The following is a 25,527-nucleotide window of genomic DNA, read 5'->3' as shown; positions in this document are numbered from 1 at the left end:
GCATGGGAGATAATTTGACAAGAAAAGTAACTTCCGGTAATTTTATTGTTTTGCTTGTCAACTATTTGAACTAAGGTAAGCGTGTGCATAATGTCACATTTTGTATTAAAATACCTTATAATAGACGTAGAACAAATCTCCGATAACAAGGAAACACGTGTTAATATTGGTGTTAAGTTTTGTTTAGGGTGTAAAGTAAACTACTAAATGAAGTGGCTAAATGTACGGAACCGTGTGGTGTGCAGTGTAAGGAATCCGGCACGTTTCGCCCGTATTCCTGTTCGACCCTGAGTCGTTTCGCCCTTATTCCCGTTCGCCCCGAGTCGTTTCGCCCCTATTGTATTGGGGGGGGGGGGTGTACTAGTATGCAAAATTAAGTATATACAAAATAATAACCTTTATTTTTCGTTAGATTTTACCCACATTTTGTCCAGACAGAAATCTTTTAAAAAAACAATTAAAATGACACGGATTCCACATACTAGATGATAACCATGTCACCTGTATCAACTTCACTGAGATCGCATAGGGCAAAATGCATGTAATTTTGTTCCAGCTGCCATTTTGACTTTTTATGAAATATTCTACAAGAGTCTCGGACAACTCTGGGCCGAATTATTAGACTGATAGACGACGGGGCATGCTGTGACACATTATAAGCGTGTTAAGTATGATAGTTGGCCATGTCGTAGTATTGTACTATAGTAATAATAATGCATTATACTGATAGATACCGCTAAATATATGGTCACCATTAAGAATGACAATTGTGCATGTCGTACGTGCATATCGTAGTTTTTAGAAGTATTGTACTATAGAAATAACGCAAAAGACATCATTTGCTAATTTCTCACATTTATTACATTAAACACACATATGTACACATATACATAAATAGTTATAATAATGAAATAAAACACCAATCACCAAAAGAACATAGAAATAACACAAAAGACATCATTTGCCAATTTCTCACATTTATTACATTAAACAGACATATGTACACATATACATAAATAATAATGAAATAAAACACCAATCACCAAAAGAACATAGAAATAAAACGTCCAGTAAGAGATAAAAGTCAATGCGCAAGAGGGGCGTAGAGCTTTCCACAGGCCGACAGGAATCTACAAGTGGACACTTCACCGTCTGTGTAGCGTTCCCACAGTTCAAAAATTTTCCCCTGTAGATTCCTGAAGGCCTTCCTCTGTCGCCGTCGCATCTTCCTCTCAGAGACAAACCGGCATGTCAGAGGAACCAGCCTGGCTTCGGTGTGGAGCATGGGAACCAACTTGTAGAAGGGAGGGGCTGTTGCAAGGGCACGGTAGTTCAGTCGGTGATGCCAGCCCTCCACATCGTTGTTGGTCCTCACACTCTGGTTGAAGACCGACCAGGCGTTCACCGACCACACGCTGCTCCTCATCCAGGTGCGGTCCACATAGTCCATGAGGGTCACCAGTCCTTGAACTTGTGTTCCTCTTCTCAGACCGTCGAAGGCTGCTTCCACATGCTCTGAAGGAAGGAACGGGAGGGCGAAGATCTTCTTGATGAACTTGCAGGTGCCGTCGTCATGCATGTATTGCTGCGCCAGACCGAGCTCCTGCACCTTCCTCCAGACAGCCTGGTTCCAGTGGAAGCAGCACCCCTTGATTGGCAAGCCAGGATACACTTGATGGAGCCCCTTCCACATCCCTGTCAAACACAAATATAAACATAAGTTTAAAGATCCACATATTCGCATAGTCACGTGTCTATAGAATACTTTAAGTCGCAGCAAGAATATATATATTACAATAAAATATAAATACCTGTCTCAAAGTCTGCTACAAATTCAAGTACAGACGCTCGTCGTGACAACAGATCGTCGATGGCGCGGAAGACCTGGAAACACAACACACATTATTATAGAGAATCACCACCGAGTGTATATATCATTATTAAATGCAAGTCATAAGTTTTTTCATCAGTATTACAACTTACGGCTCTGTAGTCTCTACTCTTTTGCCGCGACATGAACACAAAGGCAAGTGAAACTTGCTTCGTGGCATCGTCCTGCCTCAGGAAAGCATGTATTTAGAACAGCTGGACAAAGGGATCCTTCACAACCTTGAAGGTACCGTCCAGGTACCATCTCTTGGCATTGACCAGTAGAGTGAGCTGCCTCTCCGTCGCGAACACTAGATGTTTCTGAGTGTTTACCCGGACGTCGGCTTTGAAGAAGTCTGCTGGTATGTAGTTCTCTGCGATCTGTAATTACATGTATAGACATTGACATACATGTATATTGTTATTATTTGCATCCTTTATTTTGTACCATCAATTACAATAATAGATCAAAGATGTGATCAAATTACATGTGGTCGTTTCAATGTTCCATAGCATCTATTTTTATATTAACATGTATGTGATATAATTTACACAATACTTATTTAAATTACCTCAAGAGCAAGTCACGTGGCTCTGCTGGTCTCATCTTTGCATAGACAAAATACATTTAAAGATAATAATTACAATATAAAACAAATTCATGAAAAGCAAAGTGGAAGAACATACAGGTGTATGCTTCAAATGTTACCATCAGTATATATATATATATATATTTATATATATATATATATATAATAATAATAATAATAATAATAATAATATCAATAATATATACTCACCAGTATTACAGGTGCGGTGTTGCCATCGTGAACAAATGTCGCAGCGTATTGCGTGTTGTTTGGGTCGGACTTTATTAGAACAAAACGCATACGGATAAGTCAGCATTTTGTTCGAAAGTGATAAGTTATCAGATAATTCGGACGGTTATATACATTATTTGCTGAAAATGTCATCATGCTCACCAATTGGAATTACTTCTTAATAGCAGGTAAAATAACAACACAACGTCTGCAGGGTGATATCATTTGCTTGCTCTTTGTGCCGAAGTGGAATCTGAGTCGCAATTAGGAAGGAGGAAAATACTTCATACTACAACAAGTCATGAGGCTATATCTGCGAGTGTTGTTACTACGATAAAGCACGATAAAGAACTTTTGCATGTTTTTTCTGGGATCAACTCCAATGTTTAGGTCACCGACTGTAGAACAAAAATAAATTATTCAAACAGCGGAAACTATCTTAAAAGATAAATGGATCAACAATTTATCAATCCGACATGACACTTCGTTTTGGGACGTTTAGGTTAAGGTGGGACTAATTCAATACTAACAAAAACACATTCTTTTATTTTAGTGTTAATACTTTAATTTAAAAAACAACATTTGTCCAACAATAGACAAGATTGTCCCTGGGCCGAATTGTCTTGCGGTGGGCCGGGTTGTCTCAGAACTCTGGGCCGAGTTGTCCTCGGGGCCGAGTTGTCCTCGGGGCCGAGTTGTCTGGCATTCATAAGGATTACACCTGTGTGTGATTTTCTAAGGGGAACTTTTAGTTTGTTCTCAAAACGAGTATATTGTCACAAAATCGTTTTAAAAAAGCACAAAACATGCATTATTTTAAAACATTTTAATAACAAAATAACGAAATGTTAGAAACTATTATAATGTTGCCACATACTGACAATCACTTTATAACTAATATGTCCTATCGACAATATCATTGTGTAGGCTAGTCTTTGTACTTATTAATATAAAATACATCAGGCCCGTAGGAACTGGGATGGTGTGAGGGGAGGGGTTCTTTAAAATATTGCACATAATAACATATACACAGTACATATAAATGGTGTTTATGGTTGATAAAGGGTTACAAATGGATAACCTATATCTGATTTGCAACGACCCTGTAAAGAGGGCGAAACGACACGGGGCAAAACGACACGGGGCGATCGGGAATAAGGGCGAAACGACCTGATACCCAGTGTAGTTCATCAAGATAAACGTCTCCGGCACGATATTTATTATTGTGATGTTTATTGCTGTGCCGTAGGTGCTGCGATCGCAGGTCCAATAAATGTCAAAACGTAAAAAAATGGACCGTAGATATTTACCTTGGTGATCTAGTGTGCAGTGATGCCACTTTATATCTTTTTCTTGGAAATACTACTTTTTATACTTTTTAAAATACTTTTTACACATGAAAATACCTTTTTATATTTTTTCTGCCCCAAAGAATAACTTAAAGGGAAATAATTGGCATTAACCTCTGGGCTGTGTTTTGTCTCCTATTGTCCGAACCAAATTGTTAACAACTACAAAAAATTACTCTCCTACATTTAATTGCCGTTAGATTTCCTCCAAAGTTTGTCCAAACACAAATCGTAAAAAAACCCACTACAAATATACAGATTCCACACACGAGACTGCAACGATGTCACCGATATTGTCTTTGCTGAGATTGCATAGGGAAAAATACATGCAGTTTTCTGCCATCTGCCATGTTGCTTGTTTATGGAATACTTTTCAAGAGGGATGAAAGCCTCCAAAGTATGTAACACAATTAATATGAAATTGATGATCTCTAGTGGTATCTTTAAAATAATAATAATAATAATAATAATAAAAATATAAAAAAATATGACGTCATCACGTTTGCTTTTATATCATAACATGTTATGATGTTGTTAGATTAAGTCCTATCCTTTCACCCCTCTTGAAGAATATTCCATAAAAAGTAAAATGGCAGCTGATACAAAATTACATGCTTTTTTCCCTATGCGCTCTCAGCGAAGTCGATATAGGTGACATGGTTATCATCTGGTATGTGGAATCTGTGTCATTGTAATGGTTTTTTCAAGATTTGTGTCTGGACAAACTTTGGAGGAAATCTAACAGCAATTAAAGGTAGAAGAGTAATTTTTCGTAGTTGTTAACAATTTGGTTCAGACAATAGTCAGTACCGGGCAATAAGAAGGGTGTATACTACCAAATCAAATCCCATAGACGACAATAGTAACATATGTGGCTAAAACTCCTACCTGCAACGTATCAACCGACATAAACGCCACGGATATAAATACTACCACCCCTTACACTTAAAGTGAATCAGAAAAAAATGGGGGTCAAGCTGCTCGTTTCTGAGATAACGAGTAGCGTCTGTGACTACCCTAGTTTCGCACAAAATTCGAGTACTTTTTTTTACAGGTACCCCATACATGTTTCAAGCACAAGGCTACTTGACACATTGGTACTAGATGAAATAAAATTGCAATTTTTTTTTACCCAGATGAAACTATTATTTTTTACAACCAACACACTCACATTTATAACCAATCACAGGACTTGTGGTGTTCACTTCTCTATCAAAAGTTCGGTGCACCTCGCACTTTGACCCAGCCGGAAGTTATTTGGTTTAGTACTACCAGAAGGCTGACCGCAAACGGTAGCTCGAGTGTCCAGGAACCCCAATCCTGTTCATATGTAAGAATGGGTATAATTAAAGTTACTTGGTATTAAAAAATTCCAGTTTCAAAATATCCACTTAATTTTTCCATTATCGGCATGGGATTTTTTATAAAAACAATATCAATGAAATGCTAATTACAGTGTTTGAGAATAACGGTATCCTGATATCCTGGGGATACCAGAATTTAATTTTGGATACCAGACTTCAATAACCCAGTATCCCACCAGGCTGAAACAATGAAAGTTGTCATTTACTAGTGAAGTTAAGTAACAGTGTCGTCCACATTTGTTAGATGTTATTTATGAATTTCATTTAAGTGGGATATTAAATTATCAGATGGGATCCCAGATTTTTAAATGTTGGTATCCAACTGGTATACTGCCCAAAAATTTTAACCTCGAACCAAGCCTTGAAATAAGCGGACGGTCACGGTCATTGTCCGGTACAAATTTGTAACTTGTCAGTAACAATGTTGATTGCGCTGGTCACCATGTCCGAAGCTCACGTTGTAGTAAAAGCCGGCTGTTTTGGAGTCAAATACACTTAATGCACCGATAAAAAAAAAATTGATTACGAATGAAAAAATACAAATGTGTACCAGTGGAATTCGAACTGGTTTGCGGGGCACTTGACAGTCCAACATGAAGTTCATCTACAGTCCGCGTACCTGTTTAGTGGGATTTTTTATAGTCTCGATTTTGCGGGAACTTACATTGTGAAAAGTGATGTCAAGCATACTAGTAATTGACCTTTCATACTTAGCGTATACTTCCTGTGGCGTTTTCGTTTAAAGTTTGCAATTCAAATTGCCTCGTGGTTAACAATTAAAGGATGTTGAACAAAATAACTTCAGTCTTTGCTGTAAAAGAACAGACAGGTACTGATAATGACAAATCAACTGTCCCTGTTCCCAGTATCCGCGGCGGGCAGCCGCCGATTAAATCGTCCCCCAAAAATTCCCAAACGAATATCTTGTAGAGTAGTATCTTAAAACCTAGCACTGAACTAAAATGGTAAAAGGAGTATTTAGTTAAAACAAATGCCTCTTTGTGGCTACAGTTTGAAGAAAACACTAAAGGCGAGGTTACACTTATGACGTGCTCGCTCTGCAAAACATTTAAAAAAGAAATGCAGTATAATCACGATTTTTCGGACGCATGGATCAAAGAGTCCACAAATCTGCGTGTGTCAAATGCTAAAGATCACTCGGCAACCAAAAATATAGAATATAACCACAAACAAGACACTGATGACATTGAAAAAAATGGATGAGTCTGAGTCAGATCATCATGAATCTGAAAGTTCAACACAACGTGATAGTGACAACAGTTTCATGGGTTTCTTAAGCCCTATCCTAACCGGCCGTCAGCGATTATTTTAGAAATCATTGACTTCCATTGCCGCATCCTAACTACGAGCGCGACGCGACAGATTTACGTCGCACGTGCGCGGTTAGGATACGGCAATTGAAATCCATGATTTCTAAAATAATCGCTCATGTAGCTCGCGGCTGGTTAGGATACAGCTTTACCAGAGGACATATATTAATGCATCATAGACTAGTAAGTATGTAACAATAATAAATGTCATCATTTGGTGACTATTGCCGTAATTGCTGGATTGGTTATTTAGTAATTAAATATATCAATTATTAAACAACACAAAACATAATTTATTTCATTTTTATTTACAATGTTTTGTGACAGGTACAATTTCTTTCATGTCAGGCACAAATTGATTGGTGCAGGACATTGTGTTAGGTACACTAAAATGTTTTATTTCAAGGCTTGTGTAGAGTAGTATCTTAAAACCTAGCACTGAACTAAAATGGTAAAAGGAGTATTTAGTTTTAAAAAATGCCTCTTTGTGGCTACAGTTTGAAGAAAACACCAATTGCGAGGTTACACTTATGATGTGCTCGCTCTGCAAAACATTTTAAAAAGAAATGCAGTATAATCACGGTTTTTCGGACACATGGATCAAAGAGTCCACAAATCTGCGTGTGTCAAATGCTAAAGATCACTTGGCAACCAAAAATATAGAATATTACCACAAACAAGACACTGATGACATTGAAAAAAATGGATGAGTCTGATAAATAAATGTCATCATTTGGTGACTATTGCCGTAATTGCTGCATTGGTTATTTAGTAATTAAATATATCAATTATTAAACAACACAAAACATAATTTATTTCATTTTTATTTACAATGTTTTGTGACAGGTACAATTTCTTTTCCAGTCAGGCACAAATTGATTGGTGCAGGACATTGTGTCAGGTACACTAATTTTTTTTATTTCAAGGCTTGTCGAACACTTAATTATATCTAACAAATAGACAGCTGATTGTCAGGTGTGGAACACTACCTGTTGGGTATTTAATGGGATCATTGTACAAGCCATCTGGATTTCAAATTTTGTGGGAAACTCTTTGGATTCTGTGCCCTGTAACCATCAGTACCCAGGTTAACTGGGATGGTGTGTTTTTTAGTAATCTGATCATCCTGGTACTGATGTATTGTGTTACATGATAATGGGTAGTAGCTTTTCAGGTCCATGATTTTGCCAATACACACTGTGCCGGAAACAGTAATTTCTATGACATCCTGTGGCTTAAAAAATTGCCCTCGCAAACCCAGAAATCAATTTTATGTATGTAAATTGAAAGTGTTGTAAATCCATCAGGGATTAGAATATTACAGTATATTGTTGGAAGTAAACTCAACTAAGATTTATTAAAATAAATACTGTCACATGTGAAAAGTTCATTTCCAAAATACAATATACACCAGTTTCCAGATTTTGGAGTTGGCAGTGAAGATATCCTCAAGAGGGCGGGCGATCCCAGTTGCTTGCAAGACTGGTTTTTGCACCTAACAATAAATGAATGTGATATGATAAAAGATGATGGTACCAGTCAAACTGTTCTTGAGTGCTCAGTATTCTGAACCCATCACAAGGGGTGGAAATACTGCCATCCCAACCTGTTTTTGTCGGACATATCACCTCAGGACTGGGGATGTTTTTGCCTTCTGTTCATCAGACCGGCAATTATTTTATGTTTTATTAACACTTTAGTTTGGTTCAATCATGTTTGGTCCGACAGGTTTTAATTCAGGACAGCATCATTTGTAGCTAACCGGACCGAATATCTTGACAAGAATATCAGAGAATTTCGAATCCTGTAAAGTTGCAACACTAATATGTTCAGGTGCGGATGCAAGATTTCTGAAAGGGATCCAAATGTGATGACTGATCTCTCCTTTCACATAGAACAGTTAATATAATCACGTTTCCCCTTAAAGGGACATTCGTTTGGTGCACTAAGATGTTTCCGACTAATAAAATATTTCTACAATTAAACTTACATATTAAATATATTTTCTGGTTTATAATAACTCTGTCTGTATATTCAGGGTGTTTCTTGTCGTCTTAATATTTGTAAGAAGCCCAAACTGGATTTTGTCTTCAAATAATTTCGTACGTACGAAAAAATCTTATTTTTGGAAATAAAATGAAATTTAACCTAGTACAAATATTAGAAAGATCAGAAACACGTTTAATATACAGCCACTAATATTTTATGCAGAAAAATTTATTTGATATGTAATTAAAATCATTAAAAAGTATTTGTTAGTCGATAAAATCTTAAAAAGTGCAGCAAACTTTTCAAAAAGGGTGGGTGGGGGGTCTGGACCCCCCCCCCCCCCCCCTGGATCCACTACCAAAGATAGTATAACTCAACAAGATACATAAATAACATAAATGGATATTATAGCATTTTGGAAGTGAAATTTATATATACACATGAATATATATTATTTAATCTGCTTGACTAATATTTTTTTATATACAGGTTTCATTTCAAGTGGACTGGCCTCGGTGGCGTCGTGGTTAGGCCATCGGTCAACAAGCTGGTAGGTATTGGGTTCGGATTACAGTCAAGGCGTGGGATTTTTAATCCAGATACCAACTCCAAACCCTGAGTAAGTGCTCCGCAAGGCTCAATGGGTAGGTGTAAACCACTTGCACCAACCAGTGATCCATAACTGGTTCAACAAAGGCCATGGTTTGTGCTGTCCTGCCTGTGGGAAGCGCAAATAAAAGATCCCTTGCTGCTAATCGGAAAGAGTAGCCCATGCAGTGGCGACAGCGGGTTTCCTTTCAAAATCTGTGTGGTCCTTAACCATATGTCTGCAGATGCCATATAACTGTAAATAAAATGTGTTGAGTGTATCGTTAAATAAAACATTTCTTTCTTTCTTTCATTTCAAGTGCTGTACATGCAGAATAAAAAAGGCTGGAAATTGTAAGTCACAATTTAATATGAAATTTTAAAATGGTTGGTTTTGATGAATTTAGGCTGTTAGTAATTTTTGTCAACAAGTAACTCTGAAAGTTTTTCTCTTATGTTAAAGACAGATACATGTATTAATTAGTATATGATAGCAGCATGGGTGGAGGACAAAAAAATTATGTAACTGTTGATTTTTATCTAGCAGGAGACATACCAGGGAACATTTTGTTTTCAAATTCTTGATAGCAATATTTCTAGTCAATTGAAAATTGATTAGCAACTTCTGTTTAATGTTTTAAAATTGTTTAACAATCTCTGAAATTTGTGTAGTGAACACTGCATGATGCGATACTGAACAAAATGTTCCCTGCATACATGTATGCAAGGCTTAGAATTCATTTTGTGGACTGGGAATTTATCTTAATTTTAGTCAAATTTTAATCTGGAAGCAAGTGTTAGAAATTGAGAAGCAGTTCTGAAAATTAGTCTCGAAATTAAATTCCTTATATGAGACTCATAAAGTCCATGTAACTTTTTTAACAACATTGTCGTAGGCCTGAAATAAACACAGATAAAAGTAACAGTATGGTAATGATTTTTATTATCACTCTTGAAAATTTGGAATTCTAGATGTAACTGGAATAATCTAAAAAATAAGATAGAAATCAAAAGCTGTTTGTAAAACAGATAATGAGAAAGCATATTATGCATTTTGAGCGGCATTTGCCGTCTGCATTTTCCATAAACATGCATTTTCCAATATATCAACAATATCAGATAAAGTATTTTGCAGTAAATGACTTTGTATTTGACTTCAGGGATTGTATTTCAGTGTTTATCGTCCAAGGACTGAATAACAATGAAGTATTTAAAACACAGAGGTACCTGTACTATTGTCTGGAGAACATGTAACTTTCTCTCTGTTTCTTATATTTGCTCTTTATACTAATCATATATCTATGTATATATAGTTTAGTGTACATGTATATAGACAGCAGGTGTGGTCTGAGCTTTAAAACTGCAATCATTCTTCCTCATCCTATAATATGTTTTAATGTTAGAAATTGAAATAAAACTACAATTTTCATGAACTCCTGTGTTGCAGAATTAAATGTTATTTTGTAATCAACGAAGACCTTATGAATGTATATATACATTATATATTAGTAAAACAAAGCAAAGCAGTTAACAGACCTTGCCATTTAAGGAGAGCTTTCACTCTTGCTCCTCAGGTCAAGGAGATTAATTTTTTAGCTTTTCTTAGCATGTGAATTCATATGTTATGTACCGTATATGATAATATCTTAAACGGCTGTTGGATCCATAACCTAAGCTACGGAAGTAATTACAGGCCTCTGAAAATGGCGAGAGCGATATAGTTTTGTTAATGTGCCGTTCACGTAATTATATTTCGTGCATGTAACCCATTTTTTGTTCGTGCATTGAATTTATGACATCATTTACATGGTCATTACAGGTTACCTAAAAACAAAATGGGTTACCTCAATTTGTTTTCGCATAACCCATAAACGTTTTTCACAAATGTTTAATTCTCAGAGGCCTGATAATCACTCCCCTCGTTTGTTAACCAGTGAGGTCTGCAGTGAGATGCACTTCTACCTTGTAGGTGACACACTTGGCCAGTGTTTCTGCCCGAAAGAAATTTTTAGGTATGGCGTTATGGATTACTCTTATCATTACTTTATGATTTTCTTAACCCTAACCCTAAACGTAACCTTTTTTTTTCTGGGGGCCGGAGGCAAACCCCCCCCCCCCCCAATACCCCCTGTTGACTGTGGTTGCATTCAATTCCATAGTGCCATACCCAAAAATTTCTTTTTGTCAGAAACACTTGATGTCTGTAATTGTATGTATAATTGGTCCCGATTCTCAGTTTTTGAATCTATCGATGTTTAAAGCCACATGCATGCACATGTAGACCACATCTGGCAGGCCTGTGATACAGTAAGATACTTATGCGTTTTCTATAGTTATAATTGTGTTGTACTAATATGTGTATGTGTTTTCTGTAGTGATAATTGTGTTGTACTAACTATGTGTATGTGTTTTCTGTAGTTATAATTGTGTTGTACTAACTATGTGTATGTGTTTTCTGTAGTTATAATTGTCTTGTACTAACTATGTGTATGTGTTTTCTGTAGTTATAATTGTCTTGTACTAACTATGTCTATGTGTTTTTTGTAGTTATAATTGTGTTGTACTAACTATGTCTGCATGTGAATTCATGTATTTGTGTCTATAACCACGACTGATATATCAAAGGCTATCCTGTCTATGGGATGGTGCATATAAAAGATTCCTTGCTGCTAATCGAAAAGAGTAGCTTATGAAGTGGCGATAGTGGGTTTCCTTTCTCAATATCTGTGTGATCCTGAACCATATGTTCGACACCATATAACCGTAAATAAAATGTGTTGAGTGTGTCATTAAATAAACCATTTCCTTCCTTCCATTTCTTTGTGTCTATAACGTGTATGAATCTATGATGTGCGTGTGTGTGTCCGTATGACCCATGTGTAATGTGTATATAAAAGTTGGAATATTTTGCACATATTATTTATATGTTTCACGATTAGCTCTGGGTGAGCAGAAAATGTTGCCAAATCAAGTACAGTAGAATCTCATTGGGTTGAACTCAGAAGGGTCGAATACACTGCAACACTCGAACCAAAAACTAAGTCCCTTCGCTTGAACTAAATTTCCGGTCCCGTCAGTGTTATTAGCTATATTTTCTTCGAACTGGTGAAATATGAAATGGGAAACTGCTGCGCTTGCGCAGTTGGTTATTACAATGTTAGAATTAATTATTTAGGCAGAACGAACTGTAGCTGAATTGGAGAATCACAACAATAGCCATGCAATCCTTTCTTTACTGCACTTGTCATGTTGTTTGTTAAGCGGATATCTGTTCTGTCATTTATTTATTTTATTTTATTGCACTTTACATGTAATACATAGCCCATATCTAATTCAGCTTTGGGCTATTTCTCATTCCAGCCAGTCGTGGTATGTACTACCCTGTCTGTGGGATGGTGCATATAAAAGATCCCTTGCTGCTAATCAAAAAGAGTAGCCCATGAAGTGGTGACAGTGGGTTTCCTCTCTCAATATTTGTGTGGTCCTTAACCATATGTCTGACGTCGTATAACCATAAATACAATGTGTTGAGTGCGTCGTTAAATAAAACATTTCTTTTTTCTTTTTTTTGATGTTATGGAAATATCCGATGTTGACCAAATGGTTAAGTCGAACTACAATGTACCTGATGGGTCAAACACTTTCTCGAACACTGATGGGGTTTGAGCCAATGGGATTCAGCTGTATTTAAACTTGAAAAATAGCAAAAAAACAGTTAGTTTCTAATCAAATAATGTGAGTCCCAGAGCTATAGCCCTGTGTTTGGTGTTACACTTGTGTTACGATGTGTGTTTATGATGTGTTTGTGTGTATGTTTATGATGTGTTTGTGTGTGTGTTTATGATGTGTTTGTGTGTATAACGTGTATTGTCTGTTAACGCCTGCATTACATACTTGTTCTTCATTTCTCAACTGATTTACACAAGATTTTTACAAAGCCTATCATGGCCATGGACGATGATGTCAGTCATGCTGGTTATCACAGAAAACATTTATCTGGATGTTAAAATTCCACAAAATATAAGTTACTCCATCCATTTTTATTCACTTTTTATTTTGTATTTCCAATCTTTTTCTAACAAGGGTGGCCAATTAAATAACTGCTTGTTCGGGAGGTCAAGTGCTCATTAACAATTTGACTGATACCATCATCTTTTATCACATCACATTCATCTAACATGTGGTGCAAAAACCAGTTTAGTGATCAAATGCTCACCCTTCTAAAAATGCATTAGGTCGAGTTCATCCAGACTGAGCCTAAAAGCGTCCGCTAGACTGACTTCACTGTAAAGCAAATGGCCATGTTGGGAACCAATCAAATAGTTCGCAAATGTTATGAAACATTAGATGGTTAAACTTGGGGCCGATTCTTTTACTACATACACATGTATCTTTTCCATTTTCAAAAATTGTTTGTATTGGCAGATTACGATGACTGATTAAAGCATTGTGTAAAAGATCCCTTGCTGCTAACCAAAAAGAGTGGCAGCATTAGGTTTCCTCTCTTTATAAACAGACTCCCCCCCCCCCCCCCCCCCCCCCCCCCCACCACTTCCTATGTGCCTTTACTGGATGTGAATCTAAATAAAAGTCAATTCATCAAAATTTAGTTGGTGTACATGTAGTTTTAGGTTAATACAGTGACACTCCTCTAAACCGGACACCCTCAGAACTAATTAAGAGGTATCTGGTTTAGAGAGGTTGTCTTCTGTACAGATATTTAAAAAGGAGCCATGAAAAATGTCCGGTTTTGAGGGAATTCCGGTTTACGGAGGGTCTGGTTTAGAGAGGTTTCACTGTAAAATAAAATCGGAGAATGAAGTACCGTTCTTGACTTTCTTGACATGTGGTAACTTCCTGGTAACTGGAATGACCGTTCTCGACTTTCTTGACATGTGGTAACCTCCTGGTAACTGGAATGACCGTTCTCGACTTTCTTGACATGTGGTTACCTCCTGGTAACTGGAATGACCGTTCTCGACTTTCTTGACATGTGGTAACCTCCTGGTAACTGGAATGACTGTTCTCGACTTTCTTGACATGTGGTAACTTCCTGGTAACTGGAATGACCGTTCTCGACTTTCTTGACATGTGGTAACTTCCTGGTAACTGGAATGACCGTTCTCGACTTTCTTGACATGTGGTAACCTGGTAACTGGAATGACCGTTCTCGACTTTCTTGACATGTGGTAACCTTCTGGTAACTGGAATGACCGTTCTTGACTTAATTCAATGCATGTTCACTTTATATTTACATTAACATAGACATTTCCCACTTAGATATTTTTTGCACATTCTGTATTTTGCATTTAAATAATTTAGCATCTGTAAAATACATTAAATCTTTTGCATATTATTAACATGTTAGTATACATGTAAAATGCTTTTATGTGTACCCCTGACAAAATAATAGTACCTAATTAATTAACTTTTTAAATGTGTTTATACGGTGTGATAAAGTTTAGGATGAGCAGGGTTTAAGCAGTCAAATGCCAAACCACTAAATGTAAGTTCAATTTGGCAAATACGTCTGATTACTAATTCTCCAGAAAGCTAATTTAAAAAGCATGTATATGTCCTTTATAAATCTGCCGCTGTCAGTCTAGCAGCAGTCGAAATACTGCCATCCCAACTTTGGTTTGTTAGTAAGTATTACCACAGGCAACGAGACATTTTTTTTGCCAGTCGTCCCGTCGTATAATATTTATCTTTTAAAATAAAGGATATATTGTATATTTATTAAAATTGATTATTTGTGCAACGATGATGTCCATTGTATATAAACTCTTTACCACGACATCACATAGTAAAGGATATAATATATATTTATTGAAAAATTTCAGAAAATATTAAAAGCATTTTTAAGAGATTAATTTTAATAATAATTACTATTATACATGTATGTGTGATATTTAGAAAAAAAACCCAAGTGGCAAAGAAGCAGAATTTTTTTTTATTATCGCTGGAATATACAAATATAAACAAATATAAATTGTCTTTTAACTTGATAATATTTCCATTTTTCTTTCTTTCAGTCATGATTATTTGTGCAAGGATGATGTCCATTGTATATAAACTCTTTACCACGACATCACCCAAGCAGAAAGCTCGTATCAAGATTCTCTGCTTTGCTGTTGTGTTCATCACTGGACTTCACTGGCTCATCAAGTTTGAACAAATCCGTGAACATGGCGATTTCGCCGACCTGCCCATACCAATCGATCCAAACTTTGTTCCATTAGGAATCTCCAAAGTAGAAGAGTTCCCATACACAGGGGAGGTAAAAATACCCATGATTATTCATCAGACGTGGAAAAATACTCACATCCCACGAAAGTTTGAAAAATGGATCAAGTCGTGGACGAAAAACCAGCCCGATTGGCAGTATATTCTATGGACCGACGAAAGTGCCCGCCAGCTTATTGCTGACAAATATCCTGACTTTCTTCCCGTTTATGATGGCTATCCAGAAAATATTCGTCGTGCTGATGCCCTTCGCTATTTCATACTGTACGAGTATGGTGGGGTGTATGCCGACATGGATATGGAGAGTCTGAAGTCTTTAATTCCAGTTTCTTACAAGTATTCGTGTTTTGTTGGACAGGAACCGTACGAACATCCCATACTAGATGGGAATTTCGAAGAGTTGGTCATCAATGCTTTGATGGGCTGCCGCAAGGGTCATCCATTCATGAAAATGTTGATAGATTATCTCCCTTCATTTTCACATATGTGGAATGTTCTCGACAGCACTGGGCCACATTTTATTACGTTTGTTTATAAACAATACAAAAAACTGCACAACTTACCACCGACTCACGTTAATGGAACATACCTAGCACCAGCAGAATATTTCTTTCCAACGATTGATCCTGTTAAACATTTCTGGATGCGGAAACAGTGTGGAAACTTTGAGGAATTGTCCGCTATCCAGAAACGAGCGTGTATGCATTTAAAAGTGAAAGGTGCAAAGCACACTGATCAGTACGCGTTTACCACTCACCACTGGATACACACGTACTTAGACTTCCATTTGTCATTAAAGGGACCCATCGAAATTCAAGACATGGTAAGACGGGCACAGATATACAAAGGAAGTGTTGGCTTAAAAGAAATTCTTCCAGTAAGAGAACAAGCTGATGTAAAATGAGAGTGCTGTAAAATCAAGCATGTCCGGTCAGGTCAGGTCAGATCATAGGGTTTTTTGTGCACATTCAGAACAAGCTGTTGTAGTGCACACCTGTCATGGATACGGTGCCGACTTCGGCTGGCTCCTCTGTCCAGGACAGGAAAGGGATTTAGGTGGGTGGGAGCGGGGACAGCCCATGATGGCAAATTCAAGAGAGCACCAGCAGCCCAACCAAGATCGGTAGCAGACGGGGTAAATTTTGTTTCTGTTGAATGTTGAATGTCCTGTAAAATTAAGTTGAAATGGAAAATACTGCACAATTTCTTGAAGGAATTTTGTCACATTTTTTAATGTTTCATCGAAAAATAAAGTCCAGCGTTGTTGTTTTATTTATATATATATATATATATACACACACATATATATACATATATATGACTTAATCTGCACCCCATTTATTTTAAAGAACGAACAACATGGACTTGTTGAAATTAATGGTTTTAGCACTTTGTAAAGACTTAAAAATGTTTTGTTTTTTAACACTTAGTTATTTACTGGTAAACTTTATTCTTGATGATTTAAATATTTTGAATTGTGAAGAATTTTTTTTACAACAAATCCGATTCTGACTACGAATTGCCGACTGGAAAACAAAACTCAGAGTTTCAAGCATAACAAAGTTAGGAACTTTGACAATATACTTTGTGATGTTTTTTTAAATATGTCTTTTTAATTTATGCATATTAATGTTTTTACATTTATGTTTTTATTTATTTATTTCCTGAGTTTGCTGCCATTATTTGTCAGAGGTTTCTGAGTAACACCTCTTTTAATGATTATTTTACATATTGAGTGTGTGTGTCTGTGTGTGTGTGTGTGTGTGTCTGTGTATCTGTGTGTGCATTTGTGTATCTGTGTGTGTCTGTATGTGTGTGTGTGTGTGTGTGTGTATCTGTGTGTGCATTTGTGTATCTGTGTGTGTGTGTGTGTGTGTGTTTGCGTTTGTGTTTCTGTGTGTGTTTATTTAATGTGTTTCTGATTGTCCCATTACAGGATATTTATAGTCACTCAAGCTTCATTTTATTTCCATGTAATATATATATATATAAATTGGGAAACAAAATGAAGTATAGTGTACAACAAACATTAGAATAAATCACTAAAACAGGGGCGGCACAGATGGCCGTACCACGTTTTTGTTTTTTTGGTGGGTTCTATATGTTGTATCAAAGGCTGTGGTATGTGCTATCCTGTCTATGGGATGGTGCATATAAAAGATCCCTTGCTGCTAATCAAAAAGAGTAGCCCATGAAGTGGCGACAGCAGGTTTCCTCCCTCAACATCTGTGTGGTCCTTAACCATATGTCTGACGCCATATAGCCATAAATAAAATGTGTTGAGTGCGTCATTAAATAAAACATTTCCCTCTTTCATATATTTGTTGTATCTGTGAAAATATCCTTCACTGGTGAATTTGAAAGGAAAGTCTGGTAACCTCGACCTGTACCACTATTTTTGACACTGCCAGCCTACTAAAGAACATTGAATATGCACATTTTGATAATTGTAAATGACAAAATATGTAATATTAGTAATTAAAAAGGCTCTGTTGTAGTTGGAAACATACATGTTATAATGGCAGGAAACTTAGGACAGTGTTTAATGTCCATATATTTAATGTTACACTTGTGGGAATATTTGAATGCAATCTGATTAAAAGTAGCTCCACTGGTTAATTACTATTACCTGTGGATCTAACAGCACCCAGTTGGAGCTCATGTTCAGTTGACCTTTCATTCGACCAATCAAAACCTTACTTGCAAAATCATGCCGGAAACTAATTTCAATATAAAATTTTATATAAAATTTGTTTCAAGATGGGGAAAAAAACCTGTGATTGTATAGCCATAAAATCTGTTTATACTAGTATACAATTCAGAGTTTATTACTGCACTTTTCCCCCTGTTTTTTAATGTTGAAATAGACCAACAAGTTCGCCTATTGCATAAATAGTCTTGCCCGATATTTTTAGAAATTGTATGCTCCCAAATAACGCTATAAAAGGTGAAGTGTAATTGGTCAATATTTAAATTGTTATTAATAGATGAAATGTCACCTGGACATGGAATTTCACGCAATGCTGTTAGATCTACTGGTAGACCAGTAGAGCTAATTTTAATCGGATCGATTTGAATTAATACCGGTGTTTAATGTATATATGTTCATATTTTGTAAGATAAAACTGTTTTCCATTTGTATACATTCCAGTTTTAAATAAATGCACAATGTCTATGTACATTGTATTTGAGGTGCCATTCTGTTTGTTATTTATATTTTTATCTCAGTATCATTTTGTTAATAAAGATTCAAATACAGTAGAATCTCCCATATGGTCGAACTCGGAAGGGTCATATGCACTGCAACACTCGAACCAAAACCGAAGTGCCAAGTTACACTTAAACAATGTTAACCGAATGATTGGGTCGGACCACTCGATGGGTCAAGCACTTTCTCATGCACCGATGTGGTTCCAGCCAACGGGATTCAACTGTACATTATATATTAAGGGGAAAAAAAAGTTTATCCCCGTGGCCATCACCCATTCCACAACTCCTCTTTGGTTTGGGCTAGAGAGTCTGTAACAGTTTCAATGTACAACAACCAAATGGTTGCCAATGGTACTTTGTTTCAAATAAACATATTTTTCAAAATCTAATTGCTACAGATCTTGATTCTTTTCGAGTTTACTCATCACATTACAAAGGAAGGGACAATTAAGGCATTTGGCCTGGTATGCATATTCAACGATATATATATAATGCACATTACTGCTTAATAACAAGTATAATCGTATAGTTAATTAATAAAACGGTTAAATGTGATGGCTATTATATATAATGGGCACAGCCATTTTGTACCATCTCAGTGAGTACGCCCTCTGGCGAGCTGGTGGTTAATTAATACTTAATGCGTAACGTCAGGAATAAGCCTTAGAACTAGAAAAACACAATTTACCTGGTTTTTGCGGGATGATAAATAGTCATACATTGCAATGTTCTGTAATAATACACCTCCCAGTAAGCCAGCAATAAGTATATCCAGCACTATATATATTATTTTTCAATACAAAATAAAATACCATTGTCAAAGTGGCTACACAACAAGTCGAAATAATTAACAATGTTTTGTCCATGCATTAACCTACGTACTGAAATGATACCCAGAGTGTTTTCTTAGTTAATTGGTCTATGCTGTTAGTTGGTTCTACCTGTGATTCCTAATTGGCAGGTGTGTATTTGATTGGTAACCAGATGAGCCAATTAATTAACGCTGTCTAGACACAAAAATACATACTGGTATTGTGGAATATTACCTGTTGCCCCTAAAATGGTAATGGACATGGTTTATTACTGTAAATAGTTCTGTAAAACTATTGATTAAGTAGACTTTTTCCATCTAAAACCACAGAACTGACCAATTACGTAGTCCCAAAGAAAAGAAAATTATCACTTGGGTATTGTGGGTTGTCGTTTTTGCTCCAACGTAGCATATCAATAGGCCTAATAGTGTACATTTTTCCTTTGGATTATTTAACAGAGAAAAATACGATAACCCCATTTTGTTCCGTTAATGCAACTTGAAATATATTTAGTTAAATAGTTTATTATATTATTACATCATTTATGCTGTTTTACAAGTCAGGTTGATCAAAGAGAAGCGCCTTGTCGAAAATTACTGCTTTTGTTTACATTGTACATACAGGAGATGGTCAGGAGCTGACGTCACTTCGCCCCAAGCTATCTCACCGGACGTCACAAAAACAAAACAAAATGGAATAATCATGTGTTTTTTATTAACTCTAAAATTACGCGTTTTTCATTTGCTAAAGTGTCAGTATGTGTTGGTGGTCCGGGTATGCATCTTTCCAACACATAAGGCTCTTGTTTGAGTTGACCCTACGTGACTAGTATACAAAGTTTGTTTTGTTTAACAACATTACTAGAGCACATTGATTTATTAATCATAAGCTATTCAGTGTTAAATATTGCAATTTTGATATAGTCTCAGAGAGGAAACCAACATTTTTCCATTAGTAGCAAGGGATCTCTTATATGTATCATCCCACAGACAGGATAGCACATACCACAGCTTTTGATATACCAGTCGTGGTGCACTGGCTGGAACAAGAAATAGCTGAATTGGTTAACTGATTGGAATAGATTCCAGACCATGCATCAGATGAGTGCTTCACCATTGGGCTACACCCAGCTCTGACTAGTACAGTAAAGTAAAGTAAAGTGTGTTTTATTTAACGACGCCACTAGAGCACATTGATTTTTTATCTTATCATCGGCTATTGGATGTCAAACATATGGTCATTCTGACACTGAAACCCGCTGTCGCCACATATGCTATTCTTTTATGCCAGGCAGCAAGGGATCTTTTATTTGCGCATCCCACAGGCAGGATAGCATAAACCATGGCCTTTGTTGAACCAATTACGGATCACTGGTCGGTGCAAGTGGTTTACACCTACCCACTGAGCCTTGCGGAGCACTCACTTGGGGTTTGGAGTCTGTATCTGGAGTAAAAAACCCATGCCTTGACTGGGATCTGAACCCAGTACCTACCAGCCTGTAGACCGATGGCCTAACCACGATGCCACTGAGGCCAGTTGTTACAAGAATAAACCTGATGCCCCTATTCGAAACCAGTTCACCCTCTGTCTCGGATATAGGTATGTCAGGTTTCTTCCTGTAGCATTTGTACTAGTTGGAAACATACATGTTTAATATAATAAAACCAACACTGGCATCAGATTTAAACAACTGTAATTTAGACACTAATAAACAAATCATTAGTAATTTCAAATTTTTAACGTAATGGTTTATAATACTATAAGAACACTGGCCCTTTTCTCACACACATAAATAAAACATGGCATGAAAGTATAAGAAGAAACCTGATGTCACCACATGGGTTAGCAGTAAGACATCTTTTATATGCATCCCCCTCCCAAACACCCCCCCCCCCCCCCCCCACACAAAGACAACCCTGCACATACCGTAGATGAGCTTATATCTAGATCTCTCCCTCCTGCCCTGTCCCCAATTCCCTTCAGATATCTGTTTATATATTGGGTTGTTTTGGGTTTAGAAATTTTCGTATGTATGAAATTATTTTGTAACCAAATCCAGTTTGGGCTACTGTACTTACAAATATTAGGACAACCTGAAACACATTGGATATGCAGACACTTGTATTCTAAACAAGAAAACATATTTAATATGCAATTTTAGTCGTAAATATTTTAATTAGTCGCAAACATGTTACAATTAAAAATGTTAACATTATCACCAATACGATTTGATTTGCTGCTATGGAACCTGCGGCCATTGCGGTCGTTACTTTCCGTTAACTATCGGGAACTGACGGAAATGGACGAGTTATTTCAACAAGTTCTACAGGCAGTTGTGGGAAGTAGCCACGCTGTCATGTATGTTTACAAATAATCAAGTGAGTAATTTCAAATATTTTCAATAGTTGAGTGTTTTTATTACTTATTTCTGGTGTGATGGTTATAGCATTTTTTGGTGGTTCCAACATTAACTGGTTCATAAAATACAAAATAACTGGTGAGCTGTGAAGTAAAACAGACTGGTTGTCCGTCAACGTTACGTTCAATGTACTGCCGTGTTAGGGTTATTTCACACCAAATAAATTCCGATTGACAATAATATTAACAGTAATAATATAAAAATTGATCTCTAATCCTAATTGGGGATGGGGATGGGCAGAAATCTTTGTCTTTTGTTTTTGATGCTAGCACAGTGCAATTTCTTACATAAAAATTACCAGTCATTTTTCACTGAACTGCACACAGTCTGTGACAGACCCATCCCAACCCAGGACACAATATTTCACGAGAACCGTTGTTCTGTTCGCGTGTCGGTTACGCAACTTCAAAATCACGAGAACTGCCAATCGGTTACGTGGTGAACTATGACATTCTAAACTTTAAAGTAACATATATCACTAATGAAAGAGAAAATCAGTTTGTTTTTAAATACATTCGAACCACCAAGTTGCATAGAACCGTAGTTCAAGTGTTTTAGGATTATTGTCCGAACCGAATTGTTAACAACTACGAAAAATTACTCTCCTACCTTTAATTGCCGTTAGATTTCTTCCAAAGTTTGTCCAGACACAAATCGCAAAAAACCCACAACAAATATACAGATTCCACACACGAGACTGCAAGGATGTCGCTGATATTGTCTTTGCTGAGATTGCATAGGGAAAAATACATGCAGTTTTCTTCCGTCTGCCATGTTGCTTGTTTATGGAATACTCTTCAAGAGGGGCGTAAGGATGTTGAAGCCTCCAAAGTATATGACGTAATTAATCTGACGTCATTACCATTGCCGTATTCTGTTTACGTTAAGGTCTCACTACAGCCATAATTACAGGGTAAGTATTAACATGTTAAATATTAACTTTTATGCGAATAAAATACTAATATATGCACATTTTCACTGACATGAAATTAATGATAATTTAATGTGATACTAAGTGGACAGTGTTATTTTATAAGTATTATTGTTCTATTTATGGTAAGATGGACACATACAGTGTTCTCGCTGGATGAAAATTAAAGGAGGGCTGCCGCACGGCACCACATGCACCCTTCAAAAGAAAACGAGAAAAAAAAAAAGAAGCAACACAAAAACAAAAAAAAGCTTGATTACCGTATATCGTTCTGTGTAGGTTTATCGACTTTGTGGAAAGACACCTTATTTTGCCTCTCATCTTGTAAAAAAAAAGCTAATACGAAATACAGGCATACTAATGTAGTGACAGTTGTCGGTGTGACATTCACGGATAATTCCGGTTTTGCTGAACTGATCAAAGTTTTAATATTATTATTTTAATACAGATTTCAAGATATATATGTAAAACTATAAAGATGTTTGTAAAGTGATCCCCTAATGTGGGATAAAAAAAACTCTGTTAATTTTATTTCCATCTTCACTTAATGAATCAATCGCTTTGATATTGCCAACTGGTAAAAAGTAGTTTCGTTTTTGGAAAGTCGGTGTATATATTATTTGGCACCCAAGATAAATTATTTTAATTATAAACACAACCACTTCCGTTTTTTTTATAAGCGGTGATATCCTCAAAAAGTGAAAAGTTTATAATATTTTATAAACAATTGCCGAATAAACAGAATGACAGAAATGACAGAAAGTAAAATGCATTAGTTACAACCAATTAAACCTGCAATTGAGGACAAAAGACAAAATGACCTGTTTGATCACGTGACACATTTGGCGCCATAAATTTATTTCTCTTGTTGGATGACAAATGAAATGTTTTCATTGCTCAAGTGAAATATAACTTTTATTGTGTGTATCAAACATACAAATGGATACAGGTATGGGACAAAATAGGGCTGTTAAAAATGCTGTTAAATTACGTTATGGTAACGGTAACTGTCGTAAGCTACTAAAGTTTTTCGTCAGTTGCTTTTTCATGCACACAAGTCGGCTTGTTTCCTTTGATGTCCAATGTGCAGAATGATGATTATAATTGTGTTGAAAAAAGTGTGCATTTGGAAACAGCGGAGATTGGTGCTGTATAATATAGTAGGGTTCGGGAAATTAAAGAGTGGCGCTGAAAAATATAGGAGAGCGGCAGAACGAGAAAGGAGGGCAACAAAATAGAGCAGCTATAACACCGAGTCTTTAAGTGATATGTATCGTATTAGACAAATAACTTGTTTGGGCACTTGACATTCTGTTCCAAACACTGACCCCTGTTCTCCATCAATTTTTTTTTTACACTGCATCAGGTCTATACTACGGACGAGCACCTTAATTTCTGCTTGTACCAAAAACAATTCAACAATTTCTACCAACTACAACAGGTGTATTATGAGAAATGTACTAACACACATGCAAATGATAATGGTGTTATTCATTTCACCCTGTAATTAAAAATCAACAATATATATTAACAGTAAATCATATATAAATACGTTACTCATATCACAATAAAAGAATTTCAAAATCTATGATTTGTATTATATGCAACACACGCGTTGTGTTATGCATTGGATAATAATTGTATTTAATAAACAATTATTAACTGAAGCATATGGGTATATGTTGTTACATGTAATACTTTCAGTTAAATATAAAACATTTCAAAACTAATACATACGTGTTACCAATTTTGTCCTGAATGTACATGTGTTTATTATACTCATTGCACAAGATATATTTATAAAATTTATGATTTATAATAAAAGTAACATGTATAAAAATGTTATTTAATGCACAACAATTGTTCTCAACAGTCTACCATTTCAATTAACAAATACATATTATTATGTGTCTTTGCCTAATACATGTACGTATTACTGAAAATCAAACATTGAAAATTAACACCTATCTGTGTTATTAATTTCATCCAGTAATGACGAAAATCAACAATTTCTATTCCACTCATATAACTATGTTTTCTCATTGCACAACAAATATACTTGAACATCTACGATTTACATTAAATGTAAAACCTGTATACATACGTCCTACACTCTTAATAATAATTGGTATCAACAACAAAAAAAAGTCTAACATATAACCTCTGCCTCAGAACCATCCTTCGAACAATGAAAACCACTCCCATCTCTGAAATGGTACAGAAAGCCAACACTTAACCGCTGGAACAACAGCTTGTAATACGATGAGAGAAACATGTCTTCAGAGGCACAGCACGTTCTAAACTTTCACCAAAAAACGCTTGAATGGCAATTTCAAAACCATCAACTAAAAACAGCAAAGTCAGATACTAACATAAACCTTTAGGAAACATATACTACCTAAAGTTTAGAATTACAAGTGAGAACATCCATCCCTTTAATCTGTAGCAGAGTGACACACACCCTGCGCCCTTGCCCTGGAACAGAATGTATCAGTTACCTTAAAAACAAATTACCTATTCAATAAACCTACTATTATTCTGCAGTTAATCCCAGATCATTGTGGGAATGGGAAACTTGCCAATGAGGAAAGAAATTGA

At 36.1% G+C, this 25,527-nt stretch overlaps 3 protein-coding genes across 11 annotated transcripts in view; 2 read left to right on the top strand and 1 right to left on the bottom strand.

Annotated features, from left to right (window-relative positions):
* The first annotated feature begins 26 nt into the window (after positions 1-26).
* Positions 27-17,755, top strand: LOC121380215. 8 transcript variants are annotated; one of them, XM_041509037.1, is made up of 5 exons: positions 49-75; positions 9,213-9,273; positions 9,632-9,665; positions 10,472-10,561; positions 15,347-17,755. In XM_041509037.1, exons 4-5 carry the CDS (start codon positions 10,513-10,515, stop codon positions 16,459-16,461), a joined length of 1,164 nt encoding a protein of 387 aa, XP_041364971.1. In that variant the 5' UTR covers positions 49-75; positions 9,213-9,273; positions 9,632-9,665; positions 10,472-10,512; the 3' UTR covers positions 16,462-17,755. The 8 variants fall into 8 exon arrangements, with proteins under 8 accessions (XP_041365018.1, XP_041364971.1, XP_041364995.1 ...); XM_041509061.1 differs by having other exon boundaries at positions 54-75; positions 10,472-10,534; XM_041509067.1 differs by lacking the exon at positions 9,213-9,273 and having other exon boundaries at positions 60-75; positions 10,472-10,534.
* Positions 1,085-2,223, bottom strand: LOC121379265. Its single transcript, XM_041507799.1, has one exon. It carries the CDS (start codon positions 1,742-1,744, stop codon positions 1,085-1,087), a length of 660 nt encoding a protein of 219 aa, XP_041363733.1. The 5' UTR covers positions 1,745-2,223.
* Positions 17,756-21,866: 4,111 nt separating the features above from the next.
* LOC121380197 (ceramide glucosyltransferase-like) overlaps positions 21,867-25,527 on the top strand; it is a 58,601-nt gene continuing 54,940 nt past the window's right edge. For both annotated transcript variants that reach the window (XM_041509024.1, XM_041509009.1), the window contains exon 1: positions 21,867-21,957. The gene's annotated coding sequence lies outside the window, so the exon portion shown is untranslated. The remainder of the gene's footprint in view (positions 21,958-25,527) is intronic.

Source organism: Gigantopelta aegis, chromosome 2, assembly GCF_016097555.1.
Source record: "Gigantopelta aegis isolate Gae_Host chromosome 2, Gae_host_genome, whole genome shotgun sequence".
NCBI classification, from domain to species: domain Eukaryota; kingdom Metazoa; phylum Mollusca; class Gastropoda; order Neomphalida; family Peltospiridae; genus Gigantopelta; species Gigantopelta aegis.
The sequence above is the reverse complement of the archived record's forward strand: the minus strand, read 5'-3'. Positions and strand labels throughout refer to the sequence as shown.

Bases quoted from the DNA above. Each gene is read 5' to 3' on its own strand.
- LOC121380215 (XM_041509037.1), top strand. From the start codon at position 10,513: ATGAAGTATTTAAAACACAGAGGTACCTGTACTATTGTCTGGAGAACA. The intron at 10,562-15,346 runs GTAACTTTCTCT...TCTTTCTTTCAG, and splicing joins TACTATTGTCTGGAGAACAT to TCATGATTATTTGTGCAAGG.
- LOC121379265 (XM_041507799.1), bottom strand. From the start codon at position 1,744: ATGCGAATATGTGGATCTTTAAACTTATGTTTATATTTGTGTTTGACA.